At 37.6% G+C, this 23,273-nt stretch overlaps 3 protein-coding genes across 3 annotated transcripts; 2 read left to right on the top strand and 1 right to left on the bottom strand.

The window, feature by feature from the left end:
- Window positions 1-8,553: 8,553 nt before the first annotated feature.
- On the top strand, window positions 8,554-10,867 carry LOC137726367 (uncharacterized). The gene is made up of 2 exons (XM_068465287.1): window positions 8,554-9,020; window positions 10,359-10,867. Exons 1-2 carry the CDS (start codon window positions 8,748-8,750, stop codon window positions 10,641-10,643), a joined length of 558 nt encoding a protein of 185 aa, XP_068321388.1. The 5' UTR covers window positions 8,554-8,747; the 3' UTR covers window positions 10,644-10,867.
- A 2,363-nt stretch (window positions 10,868-13,230) lies between these two features.
- Window positions 13,231-16,614, top strand: LOC137726400 (reticulon-like protein B11). Its single transcript, XM_068465326.1, has 6 exons — window positions 13,231-13,384; window positions 13,637-13,817; window positions 14,142-14,283; window positions 14,404-14,473; window positions 14,574-14,743; window positions 16,311-16,614. Exons 1-5 carry the CDS (start codon window positions 13,324-13,326, stop codon window positions 14,741-14,743), a joined length of 624 nt encoding a protein of 207 aa, XP_068321427.1. The 5' UTR covers window positions 13,231-13,323; the 3' UTR covers window positions 16,311-16,614.
- Window positions 16,615-16,950: 336 nt separating this feature from the next.
- LOC137725992 (protein TIC 21, chloroplastic) lies at window positions 16,951-19,038 on the bottom strand. Its single transcript, XM_068464841.1, has 4 exons — window positions 18,680-19,038; window positions 18,212-18,469; window positions 17,399-17,599; window positions 16,951-17,282 (listed from the first exon to the last, which is right to left on the bottom strand). Exons 1-4 carry the CDS (start codon window positions 18,980-18,982, stop codon window positions 17,175-17,177), a joined length of 870 nt encoding a protein of 289 aa, XP_068320942.1. The 5' UTR covers window positions 18,983-19,038; the 3' UTR covers window positions 16,951-17,174.
- Between the last annotated feature and the right edge of the window lie 4,235 nt (window positions 19,039-23,273).

Raw genomic sequence — 23,273 nt, forward strand, 5'->3', positions numbered from 1 at the left:
ATTCGGAGTCCAAGTGGACTTTCCAAGTCGGGGTATGTCATGACATCTATTAATATACATTTTCAAAGAGATTTCCATATTTTTTTGTTGGCCGTTTTTTATTATAGCTCATTAGATGTGAGATTTTAAATAGCATAAAATCTCAAGTTTTATTGTTGACATGGAAATATATTAATATTCATATGTTGAGGTGTACAAATTAAATCAAAGAGCTTTGATCAAAAATTAAAAACTACAAAGGTTTTAATTAATGAGTATTAGTGGTTAAAGACCGCATCCAAAGTCTCCATGTTTTCTATACAATAAAAATACTCTTTTATCCTATTTCTTATTATTCAACATGAAAATTTAAGTTAAAAATAAAAGAATATAATAAGAGAATGAGGTTATTAATGATATTTTATTCTTTTCTGTCTTTGATGAAAATGACTTTTGTTTTATTTCATTGTACGATCTTGAAAATTATCCTTGACACACTCCGACCCAGAGTATCAACGTAGACACCTGAATCGGGATGTGCTGGGCAATACTTGGAAGGTGACGAAGCTATAGAGTGTAGTGATGTGGAAAATGTGAAAGGAAAATTGAGACCCATGTAGAAGGCTTACGTCCATGCATGTGAGTACCCGTATTTTAATCTTATCTACATATCAGCTTAAGCTTTGTTTGGTATATTAATATTTATACTACTTCTAGTTAGATTTATTAATACATTTATTATAAAAGTATTTTTGCATGATCACTATTAGAAGAGATCTTTGCTACCACTATTTCCTAATATTATGATACCTCCAGCTTAACTATATGCATTATCACCAATTCAGCTATCATGTTATTAGTCCCTTAACTCTATAAGTTGACACCTACACCTTCCACCATCGTTTACAAAGCCACTTATTAAACCCAAGTTATTTATCTCATGCACAATGGCACCTGGAAGCCATTTGTCAACATATCATTCATCAAATGCATTCTCATCTCATATTAGCTGCCTTAAAACACTAGTTATGCCTGCTTTATGTCCTATAAATAGGAGCTAAGCTCCATTTAGTTTCCAACATGAGCTAGCATGCAGTGCATGCTCTCTGGAGCTCACGTGGTGTGTGTGTGTGTGTGTATCTATCTATATATATATGTGTGTGTGTGTGTGTATAGTAAAAATAAGAGTGGACTTATATATGTATAGTGATAAGGAAAAAATAAGAGTGGAATTATACGTAGTGTTGGTTGTGATCAACTTCATATAGCTTGGAATTTGGGTTGATCAACTTCATATAGCTTGGAATTTGGGTTGAAATACAAAGATTCTAGCTTCGGATTTGAGGCAGGGGGTTTCTTTGGAACTTACCACCCTTAGAATATTTGAGCTTTGTGAAATATGTGTTATACTTGATATATATCTCTAGAATTGATATAATTGTCTGTTTTGATAATGTGGATATTGTGACAATGATGATTATATGCATATATCATTGTATATTGGAGTCGAAGGATTTTGTTGGTTTATTCGAGATTGGGATATGGAAATGGAACTATCTTTTGTATTGTTGAGTTCGACTCTTGTAGGGACTAGCAAGGATGACAAAAGTGAAATTATAGGAATGGTACGAAGTAGTGGAGACTTTGCGACCGTGAGAAGAACAAGATGACCAACAAAATGGGAATTGGGGTGATTGAGTTACGAGGGTTAGTTTGTATAATAGAGCATTCAGACCATCGTTGTTTGGACCACTGTTGCAGTGGTAAGATGCATGGTATGGGACGTGCAGTTCCGTGTGTTTTATTATATAGATTAACGAGTTAGGGTAATTGAAGTTATGTTGCATTCACGGTTTATCAATTAAATAGTGATTAATGATAACATATTACAATGGACTACATGTGGCATGACAATTGGTTTAGTCTTGACAATTATCTTTGATAAGACTTATGTCCCTACTGAGCTATCGTTTCGCTCACCTTGTACATTTTAGACTAAGTTTGGTACGAGATTAACGAAGGGTAGAAGAGCTGAGGTTGTGTTAGACGAGGGATTTTAAGAGTTTTTATTTATTTTTGTACACCTTTAAAGATTTTTGAGTTATTTTTATAAGAGAAGTTTGATTTTTCATATTTATTTTTATTTTTACTGGCTCATCGGGCACTAGGTCCTTTTTTCACCGACCTTGGGTTTGGGGCGTGACAATGCATGGGTAAGGATAATTTTCAAGAACACATTTGGGCCCTCGTTAATCTTCAAAGCCACACCTCTAAGCCCCTGTCTACTTCCTGAAAAATAAAAAATAAAATAAAAATAAAAAACCTAGCTTTAGGAGGGTGTAGCCAATTTGGATTTCATATGATTTTAATGGACTGTTTTAAGTGGTAGATTTTAAAGGATTTTAAAGGATTTTAATGGACTTTATAATTTTGTATGGATTTTGGAAGATTTGTATGGATTTATATTATAGATTTGTATGGATTTGTACAAACTTTTTTTATGGATTTCTTAGGATTTTTAAGTGACTTCTACAACATAAAATGAATTTCTTTCTCAGTACACAATCTAAAACATATATGATACCAAAATACAAACCAATACAATATATTTTTACTTTTCTCATTTGAATTATAATTTTTTTTATGAAATTTTTAACAAACAAAAACATAGATCATTGATGGTTTCAGATGACATCTAGATCAAGCTAAATTCCAACTAATCGAACCCAACCCAAGCATACAAAATTAAATCTTTGCACCAGTAGCTAACAAGTCCAAGTACAAGACAAAAATACTATTGAATCCTAAAGCTCATCTTTTTGTTGTTGTAGCTTCCAAAACTGAAAAACTCGCAACCCAATTCACCATTTTTTCACTTCAGCACCCAAGTTACTCAAAACCCCAACATCCCATACTCCAATCCCTCCAACCCCTCCATTTTCCCATAGTTTCCGACATATTCTAGGCTACCAAACAGAGTTAAAACACACAACTAAACAAATAGCAACAAAAAAAGGTAGAGAAGTAATATACACATAGCAGAATAGGGAATGGAGATTTTGTGGGGGTTGAATTTGTGGTGACATTTCGGATTTGGTGGATATATTTTTAAGAAATAAAGGAACTTTGTATGTCTATCTTCTTTTCTTGAGAGATGGTTCGTCCTCTTTTTTTCTCTGAGAGATGGTTCGTCTTCCTCTCCAGAGAAGAAAAGAAATCCTAGCGGTGGAGGTTGGATTGTTTAAGGTGTTTGGTATTTATATCACCCACCCTCAAATCCATCAAAATCCCTAGTTCAAGAAAATCCTAGAAAACTTTTAATATTTTTACTACACTTAGATTCTTGTGGACTTTTTAAAATCCTAATCGACTACCCATGGATTTGGATGTATTATTTAAAATCATAATTTGACTATACCATGATTTCAAAATCTTTTAAAATCTAATTGACTACACCCATATTTTAAACTTCATTAAAATACTATCAAGTCCTATCAAATCTTAATTTGACTACACCCTCCTTAGAAATTTCACAACCATCGATCCCTTGCTTTGGCTTGGGGCCGATGGCTGCCCTTCCCACCTTCGTCCTAGTCTCCTTTTGTCCTCCCCTCCATTGCTCCACCCCTTCTGTTTCCTCTATCCCCTTTCAGCTTTCTTGCCGCCACTCCCTCACTACCCATTTTCTCTTTCCCCAGTCTACGGGTGTCTCAAACACTTTTCTTTAGCTGAGTCTAGTCATCATCATTCTTAATGATAATGGGCTAATTTTTGTTGCTCCTAAACTATCGAGGGTGTTGCCATGGGGTTTTCCCATTGATGGTTCGATTGGGTGCTCGAGGTGGTTTGATGTGCATATTTGTAATAAGATCCAAATCTTTAAGCCCTTAATCAACCTGCAAGTAACACAGAGGATAGAGAGGGAGAGGGAAGGAGGAGAGAGAGAAGAGCTCTGAAATGTTTTTTGTTTATTTTTCTTTTTATCAAATTAACCACTGGGCAAAGCCATTACACTTGGACTATTTATAGTACTCCCAAACCCACTGAAAGCTAACAGAATCTAACAAGCTTTCCTAATTCCTTGTAATAGTCCCATTTGACTAACTAATTCAATGCCTAACTATGATTAGGCTAATCAGGGTCATAACATTGCCTACCCCTTAAGAACAACCTTGTCCTCAAGGTTAAAATGAAGAACTGGTTGTACTTCTCAATTGCTTGCTTCTGCGTAACATGCTCCTATTTGCCGCCTTTGTAGTTGTTTCTCCCATAAAAGATTTCTGCCCATAATGTCAAATGGAGACCCACCATAGACTTGCAACCCATCTTTTGATGATGCATCACCAATAATAGTAGTGGAGTCCTTAAAGATTGTCACCCTTATAACCACACCAAGCCGCTCAACTGAAGTGTTCTCAACTAGTAAACTCAGATCACCAGCTCCCAAAACGACATCCCATTTGCTTCCTGAGTTTTGTTTGAACTAGATATGATGGATTTACCAATCATCAGCAGTTGATATATCGCAGAACACCACCCTTCTGGCAATCTATGAATCCCCTCTGAGTGAAGTCTCTCCAATCTTACAGTGGTACTACAAATTATATTGTTAACAACATGTCCTGCCAATGCTCTTTCGAACCCAGTCGCCATATCCACAGCCTTTTTCATGCTTAATTCATGCAAACTCTTCATCTCATCACAATATCCACCCTCTCCAGTTTTTTGCTTTTTGCCTTTATTCAAAGCTTCAACACTTCTATCCAATTGTACCATAAAACTACCAAAATTGGTTATTTTTGTAACCCTGTTAAGCCACTCTGCCTTGATAGCTTTGAAGTAGAGCAACAGCTCAAACGTTCGCTCATCACCATTTTTGACACAATCAGAAAAATCTTCATAGTTTGCTTGTCCTTCGGTAATGATCATAATAGAAATCTCTTTCTCATTCAGCTGTTTGATCTTCCTAATCACATCCCATGCCACTCCCTTGTGTTATGACACTTATTGAGCCTTGCCATATTCATCAAATAACGAAGAGAATACGTCCATGACTTCAAGAGCCTCTTCTTCTGACCTTCCTGCAGTAAAATCTGAAAGGTTGATTTCTTGCAATAGATCTTTGATAAACAACAAGATTGGTGCAGCAACACAAGCTACATCCATACCAAAACTTCTCTTACTAACACATATATTGGTACACAATTTTTCATCATCCCTTAATGGTAGAAATAGTTCCTCAGTCTTGCCGGCATCAATAAAGGACATGCGATCACCCTAAATATCAAAAACACCTTCACATGTAGCAGTAGCTTCCTCATATTGCATCACTTGTAGTAGACAAGTAAAATGCATTGTATGCTTAATGAAGTGTAGCTTTTGGATAAAAAATTGAGGGTACTTGTCACAACGGTTTTCCTAGTGCTTGGAACAGAGCAACACCCCTAGAGTTTTAGCTAATCCCCCTCCTGGAACCCATCCATTCCAGAATTCACCCATAGTTTTGCAAAACTGAGAGCATGCAACCATATTATGAAAAAGAAGGGTCATTCGATCGAAGGGGTTTCCTGCAGCGTCCTCGCTTTGTCTCTTAGCTATTTCCTCAAACACTTTCTCTGCATTCAAAACCATCACCAATTTGCCAACCTCATACATGCTGACCCACCCATTAATCTCATTCAGATAAACATCATTCGTACCTAACTTGCCGTTAGTATAACACGAAAGTAAACTATTTAAAAACCAATGCCATTTGGCTTTCCCAGTTTTGGATGCGCAAATCAAGGATCTCAATACCTCATGTCGATGCTTCGTGGTGTTCGTATGAGAGAGACCTACAGATTTAGTAACTCCTACGTTCCTGAGAGGGAAACCCAAAACATACGCCATTGTTGTAGCTTCCTTGGTGCTCAAAACAGGTTTATGACTGTGAGCGTAGGATGAGTCAGTGCTAAAGGTTGCTGAAATAGAAAATAACGGCGGCATTGTGGTCACCATCGCAACGGGCCCAGTTTTCTCAACATTCCGCAAAGGAATTGTTCATGCTACAAAATCATTTGAGTGTAATGGCTGGCTGGGAAAATTTGCCATTGCTCTCAACAATGGTGAAGATGAGAACATCGGTGGAACTTAATGGACTTGGGTGCTCGCATAATCTCCATACTCCTCAAGGTTGATGGAATCACTAACGTGTTGGTCTGCAAGTGGAAAGGGGACTGCAATTTTGGTGGTTCTTGTGTTCCTCAGAAGAGAAACAAAACCCTGTACACTGGTGTGAATTGTCGATGCCAACGTATAGTTCAAATGTGCCTTGACAAGAGGAATTGCCATTGCTTGCAACAATGGTGAAGAAGAAAGCAACGGTGGAACATAATGGACTTGGGTGATCAAGTGTGGCTCGCAGGAACGAACTGCCCCAGGCGCCAAACCATCCGTTGTAGCTGTAAGAATATCCCTAGTTTGGGGTAACTAAAACAAAGCTTCATCACTATTTTCACTTTTGGAGGGGCCAAAATCTCGCCAGAAAGCTTTTGTAAATTCCTCCCAACGTGATGTAGCGTGAATGCGATTACGCCAACAAAACCTATGCAAAGCTTCATTATCTAGATGAGATGAGGCAATTTCGACCTTCTGAGACGCAGGATTGTTGAAGTAGGCAAAAAATTGCTCCGCCCTGGAGATCCAAGAGAACGAATCATCGTCGATAGAGAATCGAGGGAATTCAATCCATTGCGGACACTGAATTCACGGTGGGCTGCCTTCCTCGTCGCTCGTAGCATTGATAGCAGACATCGGGATTGGAGTAAAACCCAGACCTTGCACACTTGTTGGAGCTTCCTGGTTGCTCAAAAATGGTTTGCTATTGTTGGAGTGGGCTCCCATTGAAGCGTTCGAGTTCGACTGTGGCTTGACAGATGGAGCTTCGATTTCGCGCAACAATGATGATGACGAAAATAATGGCGGAACAAAATGGACTTCGATTGGCGATAGAAGTCTCGGCGGATTGTCGTCTCCTTGAAGTCCGAGATAACTAAGATTGATTGATTCAGTGTCGTCAAAAATCATCAGGGCTGGATCAGAAAATCCCTCATCACTGATAGCGAACATAGGGGTTGAAGTGGAGTCTAGCTTGCTGAGAGCCAACTTACGGGCACGGCAGATCATAGCAAGGAAGGGTGCAAATAGAGCATCCAAGGTTTCGCGAAGCGAATCATTATTCGCAGCAACCATTGCAGAAAACGTAGGTGGGTGGGTGTGCACAGGAAGGAAACCAGGATTCGAGAAGGATGATACCATTGATAAGATCCAAATCTTTAAGCCCTTAATCAACCTGCAAGTAACACAGAGGATAAAGAGGGAAAGGGAAGGAGGAAAGAGAGAAGAGCCCTGAAATGTTTTTTGTTTATATTTCTTTTTATCAAATTAACCATTGGGCAAAGCCATTACACATTGGACTATTTATAGTACTCCCAAACCCACTGCCAGCTAGCAAAATCTAACAAACTTTCCTAATTACTTGTAATAGTCCTATTTGACTAACTAATTCAATGCCTAACTATGATTAGGCTAATCAGGGTCATAACAATTTGATGTCGAAACTTCCTCTCAGCGGCTTGGGCTACCATGGGGCTTCCCCTTGGAAGCTATCATCAAGTCTTTTGCTTATGGGTTCGTAGCGGTGGCAGACAACGGCAATACAACGTCGTCGACGGCTTTGGCTTGGCAACCCCTCTACCATGCATGCCACTGTTCTTATCCTTGCTACAAATGCGAACCACATCGGCCAACAGAAACTCTCGACGGCTTATGGTGCAACAGAATTTAATTTTAGGTGGGCCTTAATGGTTCGTGGTGGTAGCGTTGTATTGAGGTCGATGGCGGTGACTCAAGCTTGGGTTTCCCCTACCACCCACCTCTCTGTGCGTTGTTCTTGTTAAAATTGACAATCCACGTTCCCCTGCTACTCACACCTCCTGCCACCTCTGCACCGGTGGTCTCCTCCACAGATACGTACCCATGGTCTCCTCCATGGAACCACCATCGGCTTTAGCTTTTTAATTTAGTTTAGTTTCTATGTTTCGTCTTTGTACTGCCTAAGTCGGGATTGTGTCGCCTAGGCGATCTGTTGCGGCCTCGATGTTTACAATGATTTTTATAAAAGTCTCAATGCTAGGTTTATTGTGTTTATCGTCTTTTGTGATAAATTTGCTTCGGGACACTCTTAGTTCTAGTGGTCTTTTGTGGTAACCTTATAGGGGTTAAAATTATTGGCGTTTTGTGCAAATCATTTTCAGATCATGAAATTAGTCACTGGAGAATATATACTCTCTTTTACTTATTATTATTGTAATGAAACACCCTATCACTTCTGTCAATAAAAAAAATTCAAAGCAATTTTACGATTTAATAGTATTTCACTTTCACTTATAAGCGAGAAGTATTCAAATCTATAAAAAATAAAAAATAAAAAATTATGTTGAAGGATTTCTCTATTGCATAAGAGAATTGCACATTTGGAACAGAACGGTCATGGTTTAAATCTCAAAAGAGAAAAGTGAAAAACTGTCCGTAGAGCCCAAGCCCCAGCCCAAATCTTACTATTCGTAGAAGGAAATATAAAATCCTCCTCGAATCTGCGACTGGGGCAAAATAAACCCCCAAATCTCAACACTGTTTCCGCCATTAGGGTTTTCCGAATCTCAAATCTACAAATTCCGATACCACACTTCATACCCCCGAATCCGAAATTAGGGCTTCTCTTGCACGAAATGTCGTCGGGAAGACCCAAAGACGGGGACATGCAACTGGTGGCGGCGCCGGAGAGGAAACTAGCCCAGCCGCCTGACAGGAAACTAATGCTACCGCCAAGGCCACCGACGGCAGCCGGCTCGACGGCGCTTGTGGAGTATACGCCGCCGGTGTTCAAGGAGGAGGAAGAGGACCTCGAGATCAAGCTCCGGAGGATTCTCGAAAATGTACCGGTTCGCGTCAGTAACACCTCCGGTAGCTCCGCCGGTTCGGGCTCTGGCGACTTCCATCAGGTATTATATTTGGATGCAGTATCACAATGGTGACTCTGATTTTCTTGGGATTGTAGTTATTGGATAATGATGCGTATTTGAGTAAATTACGGGATAAATTGGAGTAGATTGAGTGAGGATATAGCCATATAGGGTTGATTATCTTAGGGTATCTATAGAAATTAGGGTATTCAGAACTTAGACAGCTGAGGGTAGAACGTGAGTAGTACAGTAGTTAGGGGCCCTTGGTTTCGATCGACAAGAACATGAATTATTAAATTTGAATTTACTTGTTGGGCATATAATTCCAATACTAAAACACTTACCTATGCCCATAGCAAGAGAACGATAACTTACAATTAGCTGGAAAAAAAAAAAGGAATTCATTTCGATAAGGTGGTATATGAGCTTGCCGGGGATTTGGGATATTCAAGTTTGGGGTTGAGCAAGTCTTTTCTTTTGTTAGTCAGACTCAATGCTAGATTGCTAGAATGTTGAGAGGATTAGTCGATCTGTGTATGCCTACGTTAGGTCCAACTGTGCACCATAAAGTAGAAGAATGTGTTCATAAGAGTCAAGCACTATAACTGAGTTGTTCCCGTCTTTTTGGTTTGAGAGATTTTGCAAGGACGTAAAGCGATTTTTCTTATTTAGTGTTATTTTGGAATTGGTGGGAACATTTTGGTACCCATGTTGGCCGAATGGATATGGAGTATGGTTACTCTTTTATACAGATTATGTGGACAGCAGAACTTAATAGATATTGACTGACTAATCCTTCTGTTAACAGAATTGGTTCTCTTATGGATGAATCTCTTTCCTTTTCTCTGCATTGATTAGTGTTTTCTGTTGAACTTGGGGTTCATTTATGATTAAACAATGTAGTATTCTTTGAAAAACTGTAGCTTATTATATGCATAAGGATAGAGAAACCTTCGATCTTGAGCAATGTAATAGAATGCAGAGTTGTCTCTCTTCAAGTTTAAACTTTGGGACAAGAGATGCCTGGAATTGTCTTGTTTTTCTTGCTGCAATAAAATAGCCTCTTTCTCAACAAAAAAAAAAGTGCCTGGATTTTAACGTACTGCAATACAATGTAGCCAGGTGCAAGCTGAAACTGCTATTTTCTCTATGATTTTGAGTTTGAGTTTGATTTTGGATCAATCTTAAATGATAAATAGTTAATACCAATTAGATAAGTATCTGAAGTTCTGAACATGTTAAAAAATATAATTTCCTTTCCATACGCCTGCTTTAGTGACATTGGAACATTTGATTGGTTATGATTTGTTGGACTCATTAAGCTGGCCGCTAAATTTCATGTAAACTTTTTTCTCACCCCAAGTTGTACATCCACAGTATCGGCAAATGAGACGGAAAGAGCAAGACAGGATTGCTAGGATGGACGTGGACTATCAAAGAAGGAAAGAAGAGGCCGAGTTCAATATGAGGAGGGAGGAAAGACTGAGACAGGCTGAAGAAAAGACAGCAAAGAAGCGTTTGAAACGTCAAAAGAAAAAGCAGAGGAAAAATGAGAAGAAGATGAAAACAAATTCAGGTGGCGAAGAAAAACAGAAAGAAGAGCCCTCGGACGATGAGGGGAACTCTGATGATCAAACTGAACAGGCTTGTACCAAGTTTTAATTCTTGATGCATCGGCTCAAAGCCTGGTATCCATGGGCATTGCAAAGTCAAGGAGCAAGTATGGACCAACTTAATTGGGATTTTATTTTTTTGAATTCTAGACTTTGTCATGTTTGCGACCTAAGTTCGATTGTATATAATCCGAGATGTAACAACCCAAGGGATTAGAACAAATTAAATTTTGATTTAGTTCAACTATTTTCTTGATATAAAAATGCAATGTTGAACAAGAACGATGTAGTATGCGTCGTGATCGGGTGCTCTGTTCTCCTCTAGAGTGGCATGTAGCATTTGTTTGCTTGCTTGCAATTGCATCATGCTTGTGAATGGGTTGGCTACGCACTGCACCAAAAAATCCACGTATGATAATTTGGCAGTTGATCCACATCACATAACCCTGTGAATTTCAAGTTTCAACTAATGCACTGCAAAGCCATAGATCCTAGTGGAAACATAAACCGCAAGATTCTATCGTCAACTTCATTTTCCAGAGTTACTCATTTCGTTTTTAATTTTTTGTTTTTGTAGTTAAATTTAAGGGGGATTGAGCAATGAAATGTAGGGTCGGAGGGTATTAACAAATGGCGTCAGAACAATAGATGAAAAAAGTTGAGGTTCTATTATAAGATCAATCGAAAATATAGGGAGTAGTCTAACTACTTATAAGCCCATGCAAAGTCATTTTCATCATTGTGGAATTCATTCTCCAACAATAGCCAAAGAGATGCGCAAGAAATGCTTATGACATGGTGAATGAAATGAAAAACTACAAAAAATAGAAAACAATTTCAAAATAGTTGCTCCTAAAAAAAGAAAGAAAAAAACATGATCAATAGCGTATTGAACTTATCCAACTTATTTGGAAACCCCTCTTTATGATAAGTAGGTAAGATTAGAGTTGAGACTTAAGACCACATGTCGCCCTCAACAAAATTGGTTAGGAGGAGGATACTTATTTACTTGTAAAGGACAGTTGAATTAAGGCTTAGTTTTTGGTATATCCTAAAACTTGAACTTAATTCCACTTTCTCTTCTGGAACAAAGATGTGTCATTTTGCACCATGAAACTCGATACTTAACAGATTCCACTTCCTTTTGTGTTGGAGTCGAAATTAGACCCTTTGAACACAAAGTTCCTAAATCCTTTAAGCTATAATCTTTCAAGGTAACATTTTGTGGGCTGGATTAGATTGAGCCTTAGAGATAGGATTGGATTGGCAAAGACTTATACGACATGACTTGTAAGGATATGTTAGATAACCTACTTTATTTTGAATTCATAACCTATTATGTCTAGTCATACACATCTCACATTTTGACACAAAAAAAGGATTAGACTCAAGTCCATTTTGATTGATCACAACTTATCATATCCAGCCCACCAAACAAGGCTTTAGTTCTTCTTTAGTCCTTGTATGAACCTAATTGTCGACTAAGGGCAGAGACGTCTAATTCAATGGTATTGGTATTTTGTTTTCAGAGTAAATTGTAGCAGTGGTCCCTCAACTTTAACTCAATTAGAGCAATGGCCCCTCAACTTTAGTTCAATTGGAGCAATGGTCCCTCAACTAAAAATCTATTATCATTGGTCCCTCAACTCATCAAAACGTGCAGCTATGGTTCTTTTCATCAACTTCGTTAGAACTTCAGTCAAAATGAGTCATGTGCCATGCACATGACGCTAAATCAAGGAGTAAATATGGAAATCAGATAAGAAAAATTATATCAATGGTCCCTCAACTTTAATCCAACTAGAAAAATAGTCCCTCAACTTTAACCCAATTGAAACAATGGTCCCTCAACTTTAACTCAATTGTAGCAATGGTCATTCCAACTTAACTCATATTGACAAAATTCTGACGAAGTTGACAAAAAAGATCATAATTACATGCTTTTATAAGTTGAGGGACCAATGATAATGAGTTTTTAGTTGAGTGACCATTGTTCTAATTTGATTAAAATTGAGGGACTATTGGTACAATTTACTCTTGTTTTCAAGTACGTGAGTCCTTACAAGAAGGAAGGCAACTTACTGATTTGATCATTATACCTTTCTCCCTCCCTTATGACAGGTGAACAATGACACTAGCAAAATTCCTTCCACTTTAGCATTTTTTTCAAGAATATTAGCAAAGTAGAGTGAATATTGAGTTTTAAGTACAAAATGACAGTATTTTATTTAAAAAATAAAAATAAATTCAAGTTCTCGGTGCATATGAAAACCAACAGGATCCTCCGAATCATTTTGGTGAGGATCCTGGAGTTTGTAAATCGTGTATGTTCATTGTTCATTATGCAGTCAGTTTTTGTCAAGTACTGTTTGTATTTAATTTTAAATAAAAATATATTAAATGATTTCTGATCGAACGATATACGATAAACGAATATAATTTACGAATCTTTAAGATCCTATTAAAAAATATTCGGATTCATACGAAAAAATGAGCCTTAAATTAAAGTGCATTATTTTATGGGAGGGCTGGTAATAAAATACAAAGATAGACCCAGATTAGCAAATTTGGGCTTTTGTCTTAGTACGAGTTAATTACAATACAAAAAAAAAAAATTTAAGGGAGTCATTGCCATTTCCTCTTCTTGTTAATATTTCATTTCATTTTGTAATTCCCATCTCCCTCCCTATCAAATTCCATCTCTCTTCTCTCTGAAACCCTAAATCTCCATGGGAGAATCTATGCCTCCTCGTCGCATTTCCGTTCATCAAGCTCTCGGAGTTGGCCATGGTACTCTCTCTCTCTCTCTCATACACACACACACACACGCATGCACACACATACTTAACACAGATTGATTTATAATTCCTTAGAATTATTTGCGATTCCGATGTGGTATGGATCGATTCTACTTCCATTGTCGACGGCTAAACAATAATCTCGTTTTTAACATTCGGTAGATTTGAATTATGGAATAATCACTACATTGTTCTTGATCTTAATTTTGTAATTAATTATGTTAATTTTGGGATTTAATGGTAGTTGCCGATGTGCTACTGTGGAAGAAATGGAGTGGAGGAGTTTTACTGCTGAGCTCTACGACGGCGTCTTGGTTGCTGTTTGAGCGAGCTGGCTACAATCTCTTGTCCTTTGTGGCTAATGTTCTACTGCTACTTGTAGTTATCCTCTTCCTCTGGGCCAAATCGGCTTCTCTTCTCAACAGGTAACCCTCTAATTCTTGGCAATTTTTCGCTGCGTTTCTTGTATACTTTTTACTGATCTTGTTATCCCAGCAAGAATATCCGGGTTCTTTTAGCTTCGATTAGAAGTACATTTACTTGGAAAATATTATATTTGATCAGTGAACTTTTTTTTTCCCAAATGCGTTCCAAACAAAGTAACTAAGAAGTAAGAAGTAAGAACACAAGATCGGTTGGGAGAATAGAATTGATGTTTCTGGGAAAGATTGGTGATGGTTATACAGTTTGGCACATTGGTTTTAGTTTTGAGGTGATTCTAATGAAAAACGGCGTATGCGGTCATTCAGACCTTTGCCTCCTCTCCCTGATATGGAAATCTCAGAGGCCAATGTAGTGAAGGCTGCTGATGCACTGCATGCTGGGATTAATCGTGGACTGTTTATTGCACGAGACATTGCTATTGGGAGAAATTGGAAACTCTTTCTTCAGGTAATATGTAGTTGCTTCATTCTAGGTTTATGGTTTGAATGAGGTGAATAGGTTTGGTAGAATACATGGAACAGGACTTTATTAATATTACTAATTGGAAGTTTTGATCTGCTTCTGCAGGTCGCTTTCTGCTTGTGGCTAGCTTCTTACATTGGAAGTTTCTTCAACTTCCGTACTCTTGTCTACATTGGTAAGCTCTTTACTGCACATTGTATCTATTTATGTTTGGGTGCATGTTCTTGAAAGATTTACGATATTTATGCATGGACATTTCTTTAACTCTTATGCAGGGGTTCTCCTAAGTCTTTCAGTGCCTGTGTTGTATGATAAGTATCAGGACCACATTGATGATAAGCTGCATGTAGCAAACAGGGTAATACAAGCACAGTACAGGAAAATTGATGATAGCATCCTAAAGAAAATTCCTTTGCAATCAAACAAGGAGAAGAAGCTACAGTAGGTAAGTGTGACGATTTTCTCCTACAATATACTTCTGTTTATCTATTCATATTATTTCTTCTTCCCCATCCCTAACAGCTAGAGTATCAAGGCATTGGTGGAATTAATTCAGGCCATATTTGTTATATATGCTGGTTTGCTGAATCTATGTGCACAGTGGATTTGAAGGATGTGATTAGTGTTTTCAGTTAAATATCTTGTGAACTATTGAAGTGTGAAAATCTCTTGCTTCATTATGCTTTAGGATGTTCATTATTTGTATTCAGAAATGAAGCTATAATATTGCGTAACCAAGTTTACTGTTATGGTCTTTGGTAGGAAATTATAAGTGAAACATACTAGTAAAGAAAAGGAGTGTAGTAGTGTGCTCTCTGCCTTGACTCTTTTGATGTTCCTCCCAATTGGGAAGGACAGAACTTTAAGTGGCTAGAGAGGAATGGAGGATAATCTTTAAAATGGGTGGAGCATGTATAATTGATTTCTGGGTATGGGCTTCTGTCGAATGAATGGGTGTCTTATTTAGATGCGATGATTGAATGAATACGTGTCTTATGTTGTGGCATCTGTTTTTAGAAACTGTATTGTTTTGATTGAAAATTTTGTCTAATGAAAGTCTGAATAGACACAAAGGCAGAACCCAGACATTTCTTGGGCCATTGCCTGGGGAAACCTTTACTCCATAATAGTTTCTGACATTTATTTACACCTTTAAGACATTTAAATTAGCTCTTTTTTTTCCGGTGAAGATTAAATAATACTTCCTTTTCTCTCATTGTCATTCTGGCTCTCTATCCTTTTGTAAATCTTTCTAAAATAAAAAATTGCACCTGTCTATCTAAAAAAGAAGAAGACTCTCTCGCACAAAAAAAAATTATTTTAGATACCATGCTTTCACTTGGATTAGTTTTGGGTAATTAGTAAACTGTACGTATTTCAAACAGAGTATTATTGTTTTAGTTTGTTTTCACTTTGATGAATAAAGTGAAACTCATTTTGAAGTATGAAATCTCCGTTGTATGAGAAAGCTTCTTACCTATGGTATTGATTTAGAAAGCACGAAATCTCTATTGTTCGAGAAAACTGAGATGATTTTTTAGCTGTGGTATTGATTGTATGACATGCATCTGCGTATGAAATACTTTAACTGTAAATTTTGGTTTGATAGTCTCTGGATACCTATAACGAAATCTGTGTTATTCATTCATAGGATATTGCCTTTAAAATGTATTTGGTGGCAACAAAATCAGTTCATTTAAATTTAATGAATGTAATTTCTTACATATTGCATTATCTAATATACACCAGGGTCTAAACAGCTTAGCTTTTCTTATGCCGATCAGCCTGATTTCGTATGGCATTATTCCTCTCTCTAAAGTTTTCTGGTTTCTCTTTGAATGGATTACCCGTTCATTTTCTTCACTGTCTATCTGTGTACACTGGAATCCAAATTGGTGTAGTTTTGGTTGATTTTTGCGCTTTACTCAAATCATCTGAATCCAGATGTTACCTGTGTTCGATTCTATTAGTTGCTGCTGATTTTTACTAGAACACATGTATATACGATGCAGGGTATTATGGAGCGACGAAAAGTGTGATAACAGCCTTTTATAGATGGTTTCGAACATTCCGAGTAGCGTGCTTGGGTTATATTTTTGTTGACATGCTGCGGCTATACGTATTGACGGTGAACCGGCATAGTTGACAAGATTTGGGTGGATCCTGTGAGTGTCTACATTGTTTTTGGCTCTGGACCTTATAATATTGTTGGGTGGATCTTGGTGGTTAAAACTTTACGCGTTCATATCTGTGGGATGAAAGAGAGAAACTTAATCCTTATAATGAAATATAGAATGTTTTTGCCTGCCTTGCCAACCTATATGTTTCATTGTTGGTGCGTGAAATTTCTTTTCATTATTTTCGTTGCGGAAATTGCAAAACTTGTGGATTTGGATCCTCACCGGATCCCCTTCCTAGGGATCAAAGAAACTGTTAATCAAAAATCGTGCAATCACAATTTTTTCCTTTTTTATATTTTTCCCACAAAACAATGGTGCTTTACTTTTAAAAATATAAAAAGCATTTAATTGGGATTGCACGATTTTTGATCAATGGTTCATGTTTGTTGATCCCTAGAATCCTCAAGGAGGGGATCCGGCAAGGATCCAAATCCAAAACTTGTGAGCACTTGCTACAGTAGATGCTCTGGACTGAATGTTGACCGTGCGATATCATTTTATTTGTATTCAGTGCTAACACCCGATGCCCTACCATAATTCTTGTAAGCAAACACGCAAATGGAAAGAGGCAGCAAAACCTACGAAAATAATACAGAAACGCGTTTGTCCTATAACATCACGGAGATGAGAAAAACACTTGCAAAACTGCGGCTTCAAAGCGTCTTCAACAAGATACACCAACGGTAGAGATGAAACTTATGCGAATCTGGGAATGCCTTCTGAAGGTGGCAATGTTACTGAGCGCAACAGCTCTAGCGAGAAAACAAGTCCCAAGAAGTGAGAAAGGATAGTGTTCGCCGATGCCTGCAACAGAAACGCGAAACGTCAGTTTTCTCTGAATTACAGATTCTTTTCTAGGAAACAGTAATCTAGAGAGTTCCAGAATAGAATGAGAACTAAAGCGAGATATATGAATATACCTGAACCAAGAATACATCCAAGGCAAGAACAGGACTGTAACCAGGAGTGAGACCCTGATATGGATTCGCAGAGGTAGTAAGAGCCTTAGCAACCAACAGTCCCACCGTTGCTTGCATGCCAAGAACAGCAGCACCCATACCCAAAAGGTTCAGAATGATGCCATTCTTTAAGCTTTTTATAACATCAGCGCGCGGAGGAGCCTGTTTATTATAAGCAGTGAAACACAGATGTTATAGGTAAAATAAAAGGTGCCATCGGAGGAAAATCGCAGACAATTATCAGATGCGAACACATCTTTCAAAGCATTCGAGTAGAATCTAAGCTAATTTCAATAAGATGCCCCACAACGGGATGCTAATGACGGAAGAAGATAAGGAAAATGAAAACAGATTAAGTGCTCACAGGCAATTATAGTTACAAGGATTCCAATTCATTGAAATGCGACTGGAAGTACAATTTCTTTGGGTGACTGGCAGGCAACTGCATTGTTATCTTATCCTGGTGAAGGAAACACTTACTAACATTTGAAATAAGTTGCGCCTGACTTTTCCTCGTAATTTACTATCAAAGTGTAGATAATTGATTTGATACGGGATAATGGGAAAGACGAAAACACTCATTGGAATCAGTCAAGCATTGTGTTAAAAGTTGAGCATATCAACATCCCATGGAACTTCACATCAAGCACAAAGTCCAGGCAACATCATTTGTCCGAAGACAGTAAAATCGCTTATATGGAATCAATTTCAAGAAGCACGTACAATTCAATCACAAACACATTAGCTTTTCCAAAATTCAAAATTTCACAATACCTTTGCAGGGTCACTTGCAGTTCTTCGAAGCTTATCCGAGAGGCGAATGTACCCAAATGACCAAAACACGGAGACAAAACCCGCCACAATACCACCGGCAGTGGCATAAAAAGTAGGCGGTGACGAAACCTTGCCGGTGATAACAACAGAAAACGAAAGAATCACTGCCGCCACAACAGTGCTCACCAGCTGCCCCCAAAAGCCTAAACTACCCAACCTCTTGAAATACCTCGCCGTGCTCTCTAACCTTTTGGCTACCTACACAGCACAAACCACCCAAAGCACTTCACTTTTCAATCAAATCATCAACAATGCAATGCAAAATTCGAAATTTCAAAATCAATGGATTCAAATTGGGGTCAATTTAGTAACAATTGCTGTAATTTCAATTCATGCTCTTACATTTTCCTACATTTTCTCGGTAACCAAACAGAAAATAGAATAAATTGGGCAAAGTTGACGGAGAACCTGAAGGAGCTTGGCCTTTTCGGTGTCGTCGTTTGGGGAGGTGAAGGTCTGAGAAATTGGAGTGGAAGAAGCCCTTATGGTGCTGAAGGAGAGCTTTGATCCTCTGTGGGTGGGAGCAGCGTATGAGGAAAGAGACGGAGAAGAAAACGAAGAAGAAGAAGAAGAGAGAGGGAGGCTGGGCACGTGGCGGTCGGAGATTGACCGAAGAGGAAGGTGATAAGCTAGGGGCCGAGTCGTGACAGCTGGAGGTGGCGCCGCCGTGAAGTAGCCGGCGCGAGCCGCAGGCGATAGTAAAGTTTGCATAATTAAACAGTTAGTAGAAAGAGAGTAGGAGAGGAAGTGACTTTAGCTCCGCTGGTGACCTGGTTGCTTTTGGTTTGGCGAGCTACTTGCTACTGAGGCTACTAATGGTCATGGGCTTTTCTGTTGGGCTTGAGGGGGCATGTGTTGGGCCATAAATATTTGACATCCCAATTTCGAAAACTTTGGGCAGAAGAGCCCAAAAGTTGAAAATGTTGAACCAGGTTGATGGATTGCTCAGCTCAATAATTAGACAAGAAATTATGTTGAAGGCTATGGCCTCCGGTTAAGACGGACATGTAATCGTGGTTATTTATCCAGAGTTTTTGGTAAAGTGTACTTTAGTTAGCAACTCATGCACTCTACTCCTCAATATATACGATGCTCCACAGACTTTCGATATTTGTTGTTGAAGGACAAGCGTTTAAGAAAATTTCACTTATAATTAATTTGTTCGACTTTGATCATGTTTATTGACTTGACTGAATATTTAGAGTACGTATATCCCTTTAGAGCTTCATTAACCAATTTGAGACCAGGATAATAAACATTAAGTTCTAAATGATGATTTTACACCCTAAAGCAATCAATCATGTCAATAAATCAAATCAAAGCTGAAGAAAATCAAGCTAAAACAAGGTCTGTTTAAAGAACAAACACATTGGTTTAGGGAAAAGTAAACTCAAGTAAACAAGGTTTTCGTCCATCATAACACTTTGGTTTTGTGTTCTAAACAGACTTTATTTGGTTCAAAGAATCAAACCAAACTAAACAATTGAAATGGAGATATTCACTTGATACGTCATATGTACCCGAAATATAAGATAGTTATATATATACGATCCACCTTACCCTTGTAAATTTCTTACATTATCCTGTGAAGTAAAATGAAAATGAAGTTTGTGCATTTTTGAAGTTTGCATTATAACAAAAGTGACCATGAATGATAATAAAAGATAACGCTGGAGTTGTAATGATCGTTTTAAAGTGTATATATGTTGTGAACCAGGAGGAAACATGAGCATATATAATATTAAGATTTAAGGAGCCTGCAGGTTGAGCATGGATTTCTAGCAATCATGAGTTTCTAACTTTGTACCAAATGTCATTGATTTATTGGGGGTTCGCTTAAAGGAAAGGGAAAAACTCCATCTGCAAATATCCTTGCATAAATGAGTTGGAATATTACACATACGTGTGTGTGTGTATTCTCCCATGTCTATGCTTCACTCGTCGAGGGAGGAGGAGTGAGATAGGCATGAAAATATACTTGTGTGATAGGTAATTCTCTCTCTTAACATGTGTTAAGTTTTTAATATTTAGTGTTTATCTTATTAATATGTTATCAGAGTCTTTGATTCAAAGATATCATGCGATCAAAATTTTCATCCTTACACACTTTCAGTTATTTTACACAAGGTAGAACTGAACTTAATCTGTTGCACTTTAAACGTGTCTCTTTAAATTCAAGATTGGGCAACATGTTAGCTTGATATATATTGTTAGTTCATTTTTTAATAACTCGAGATTTTGAGGCCAAGTAATTATCAAAGAACTTAAGTAATTAAGAATTTACTAATGCTTTTAATTTCCTCGTCCTCTAATATCACTTACACTATAAAATCAAATCAAATCAAATCAGCTCCAGTAACTGAATCACGGGAAAGTTTTATTTGGACAAGACACATGACACACATGCAACCCCAATAATCAAATCTGCACTTGAAATGCCGACCTTTTTATTCACTCAAAAGAAGTTTTGTCTTCATAAGAAATGTCCAAACTCTCGTGTCACTTCAAAACAAAATGCTCACACTGATTTGAGTCTAATTTTTGGTCCTATGAAAAACTTGATTCTTTTTAATCTCTCCCAACGTATTCAGGACAAACAAGTCCCGACGAATGATGGCTGTTTTTATAACAATTTATTAGCAGAAACAAAAGTGGTTAACTGTACAATTACCCATATAATATTATTTGGTTAACAATGATTATAGGGTAAAGTACAAAAAACTATCTTAATTATTGATGTCACAACATTTTCATACATCATCTTTTAAAATTGGTAATGTCATACCTTATCTTTAGAATTTATGTCAATATTATACCTTTCATTAGCTTAATCGTTTATTTCTCAGTTAAATACTGACGTGGCTTGATCCGGGATCCATTTTCTATTAAAACAATTAATAAAAAATTATTAAAAGCAAAAAAAAAATCATTTAATAAATTTTAAATATTAAAATAATAAAAAAAAGTAAAAATAAAAAATTATAAAAAAAACCCTCACGTCCCCTTTCCCCACCCCACATTCTCTCTCCTCCCCCATCTTCATCTTTTTCCCCTTCTAGCGCCCTTCCTGCAACCCAAAAAAAAAAAAAAAAAAAACCAATTTATCTTCCCCCCCCCCCCACCCACTCACGATTTTCCCCGACCCCCCTTCCTTTCTTCCTCCCTCCCGTCTTCCCTAAACCCGCACCCACTACCTGCAACCCAAAAAAAAAAAAACCCAGATCCCGTTGAGGTGGAATCGAGAAACCTTCGTGATGGGGTGCGAGTGGTGGATTTGGGGTTGGCTGGGGGTTGGGTTTTTTTTTTGAGGGGGGGGGAGGGGGAGGAACTGGGTTTGGTTTGGGGTTTTTTTTTTTTTTTTCCTTCCTTCCTTCTTCTTCCTCCTTCTTTATGGGTTGCAGGGGGTTGGGTTTGTTGAGGGGGCGGGGGACGAACTGTGTTTGGTTTGGGTTTTTTTTTTTTTTTTTTTCCTTCTTCCTATTCTTCTTCTTTTTGGGTTGCGTATTTTTTTTTTCCTTCTTCTTCTTCTTCTTCGGGTTGGAGGGCGGGGTTGATGGGTTTTCAAATTTTTTTTTTTTTGGTTGAAGATTAAGTAGGAAGATGAAGATGGGGGAGAAGAGAGAGAGAGAGAGGGGGGAAGGGACAAAGTGAGGGCTTTTTTTTTTATTTTAAACTTTTGTTTTAATATTTAAAAAATATTAAATAAATTTTTTTTTAGTTTTTAATAAATTTTTATTAATTTTTTAATAGAAAATGGGCTCCGAATCAAGCCATGTCAGCATTTAACTAAGAAATAAACGGCCAAGCTAACATAATGTATAACATTGGCACAAATTCTAAAGATGAGGTATGACATTGTCAATTTAAAAAGATGAGGTATGAAAGTGTCGTGACACCAATAGTTAAGGTAGTTTTTTTTTACTTTACCCATGATTATAATTTGGTTTAGTACCAAGTACTTTCCAGCATAATATTAATGAGAGGGTCGACTCCATTAATCAAAGTAACCACACCTAATCACTTTTCTTCTCCTATAAAGAAATATGGTGCCCTCCAAATTCTCCTGTCACGCCCTAAGCCCTAGATACACCTAAAATTGACATGTGTCAATGTTCCAATCATACACAATATAGCTCAGACGTTCAATGGAAATAATATTACAATAAAAGTAGGCAACCCTACTCTCTTGAGTGCACTGCCCACACCAGCTAAATCACTTGAAATCCTCTTCTCTAACCGCTAACTGTAATATGCAAGAAATTGTCCCACACCGAGAGAATGTTGCACTGAGCAAAACAAAAACCCAAATAAGATGCAAAGCTCGTGAGAGACAATAATACGACATATGTGATTTAATAAAGTCAGTCCATCTCATCTATAAAACATTTCACAAATCCTTTGCATATAAAAGAGAACCTGAATCACAAAACTTAATTGAATCCACACATGCATTTAATCATCTCTTTCATATATAATAAAATAGTATAGCTAGTAGGCTAAAACAAAGTACAATGTTCTGCATTCTAGACACAATCATGGAATTAGATAGAAATGATACAGAAATATAGGAAGTAGGATTCTAGACTCACTCCATGGAATAAAAAAGAAAGGAAGTACTCAAAGAAATTCATATCTACACATGAAACGAGAAAGAAGTATTGCAACGTAATGGTCCTCTACTAGTTGTCCTAGTTGAAGCGAGTCACTGTTCTGATTCCATTTGAACGAGCATTCCTACCAATTCCATTTGGAAGGGGTAGATCATATCGATTAACTTGGTTTAGCAGCTATTCCGGGTCCAACACCGACATCAGTAGCACTACCATGAGTTGACTAAGTGAATATTGCACCAGTAGACCAAATCGAGATCAAAATCCATACCCACTTCTTCTGGATTGGATCCAACAAGAGCTCCTTTCAATTTGCAAACTTTACTTACATACTAGCCCTTCCGGACTACTACGAACTAGCACAAAGATCAAAGTACTTAGACACGATCAGC

Source organism: Pyrus communis, chromosome 2 (genome assembly GCF_963583255.1).
Source record: "Pyrus communis chromosome 2, drPyrComm1.1, whole genome shotgun sequence".
Taxonomy (NCBI): domain Eukaryota; kingdom Viridiplantae; phylum Streptophyta; class Magnoliopsida; order Rosales; family Rosaceae; genus Pyrus; species Pyrus communis.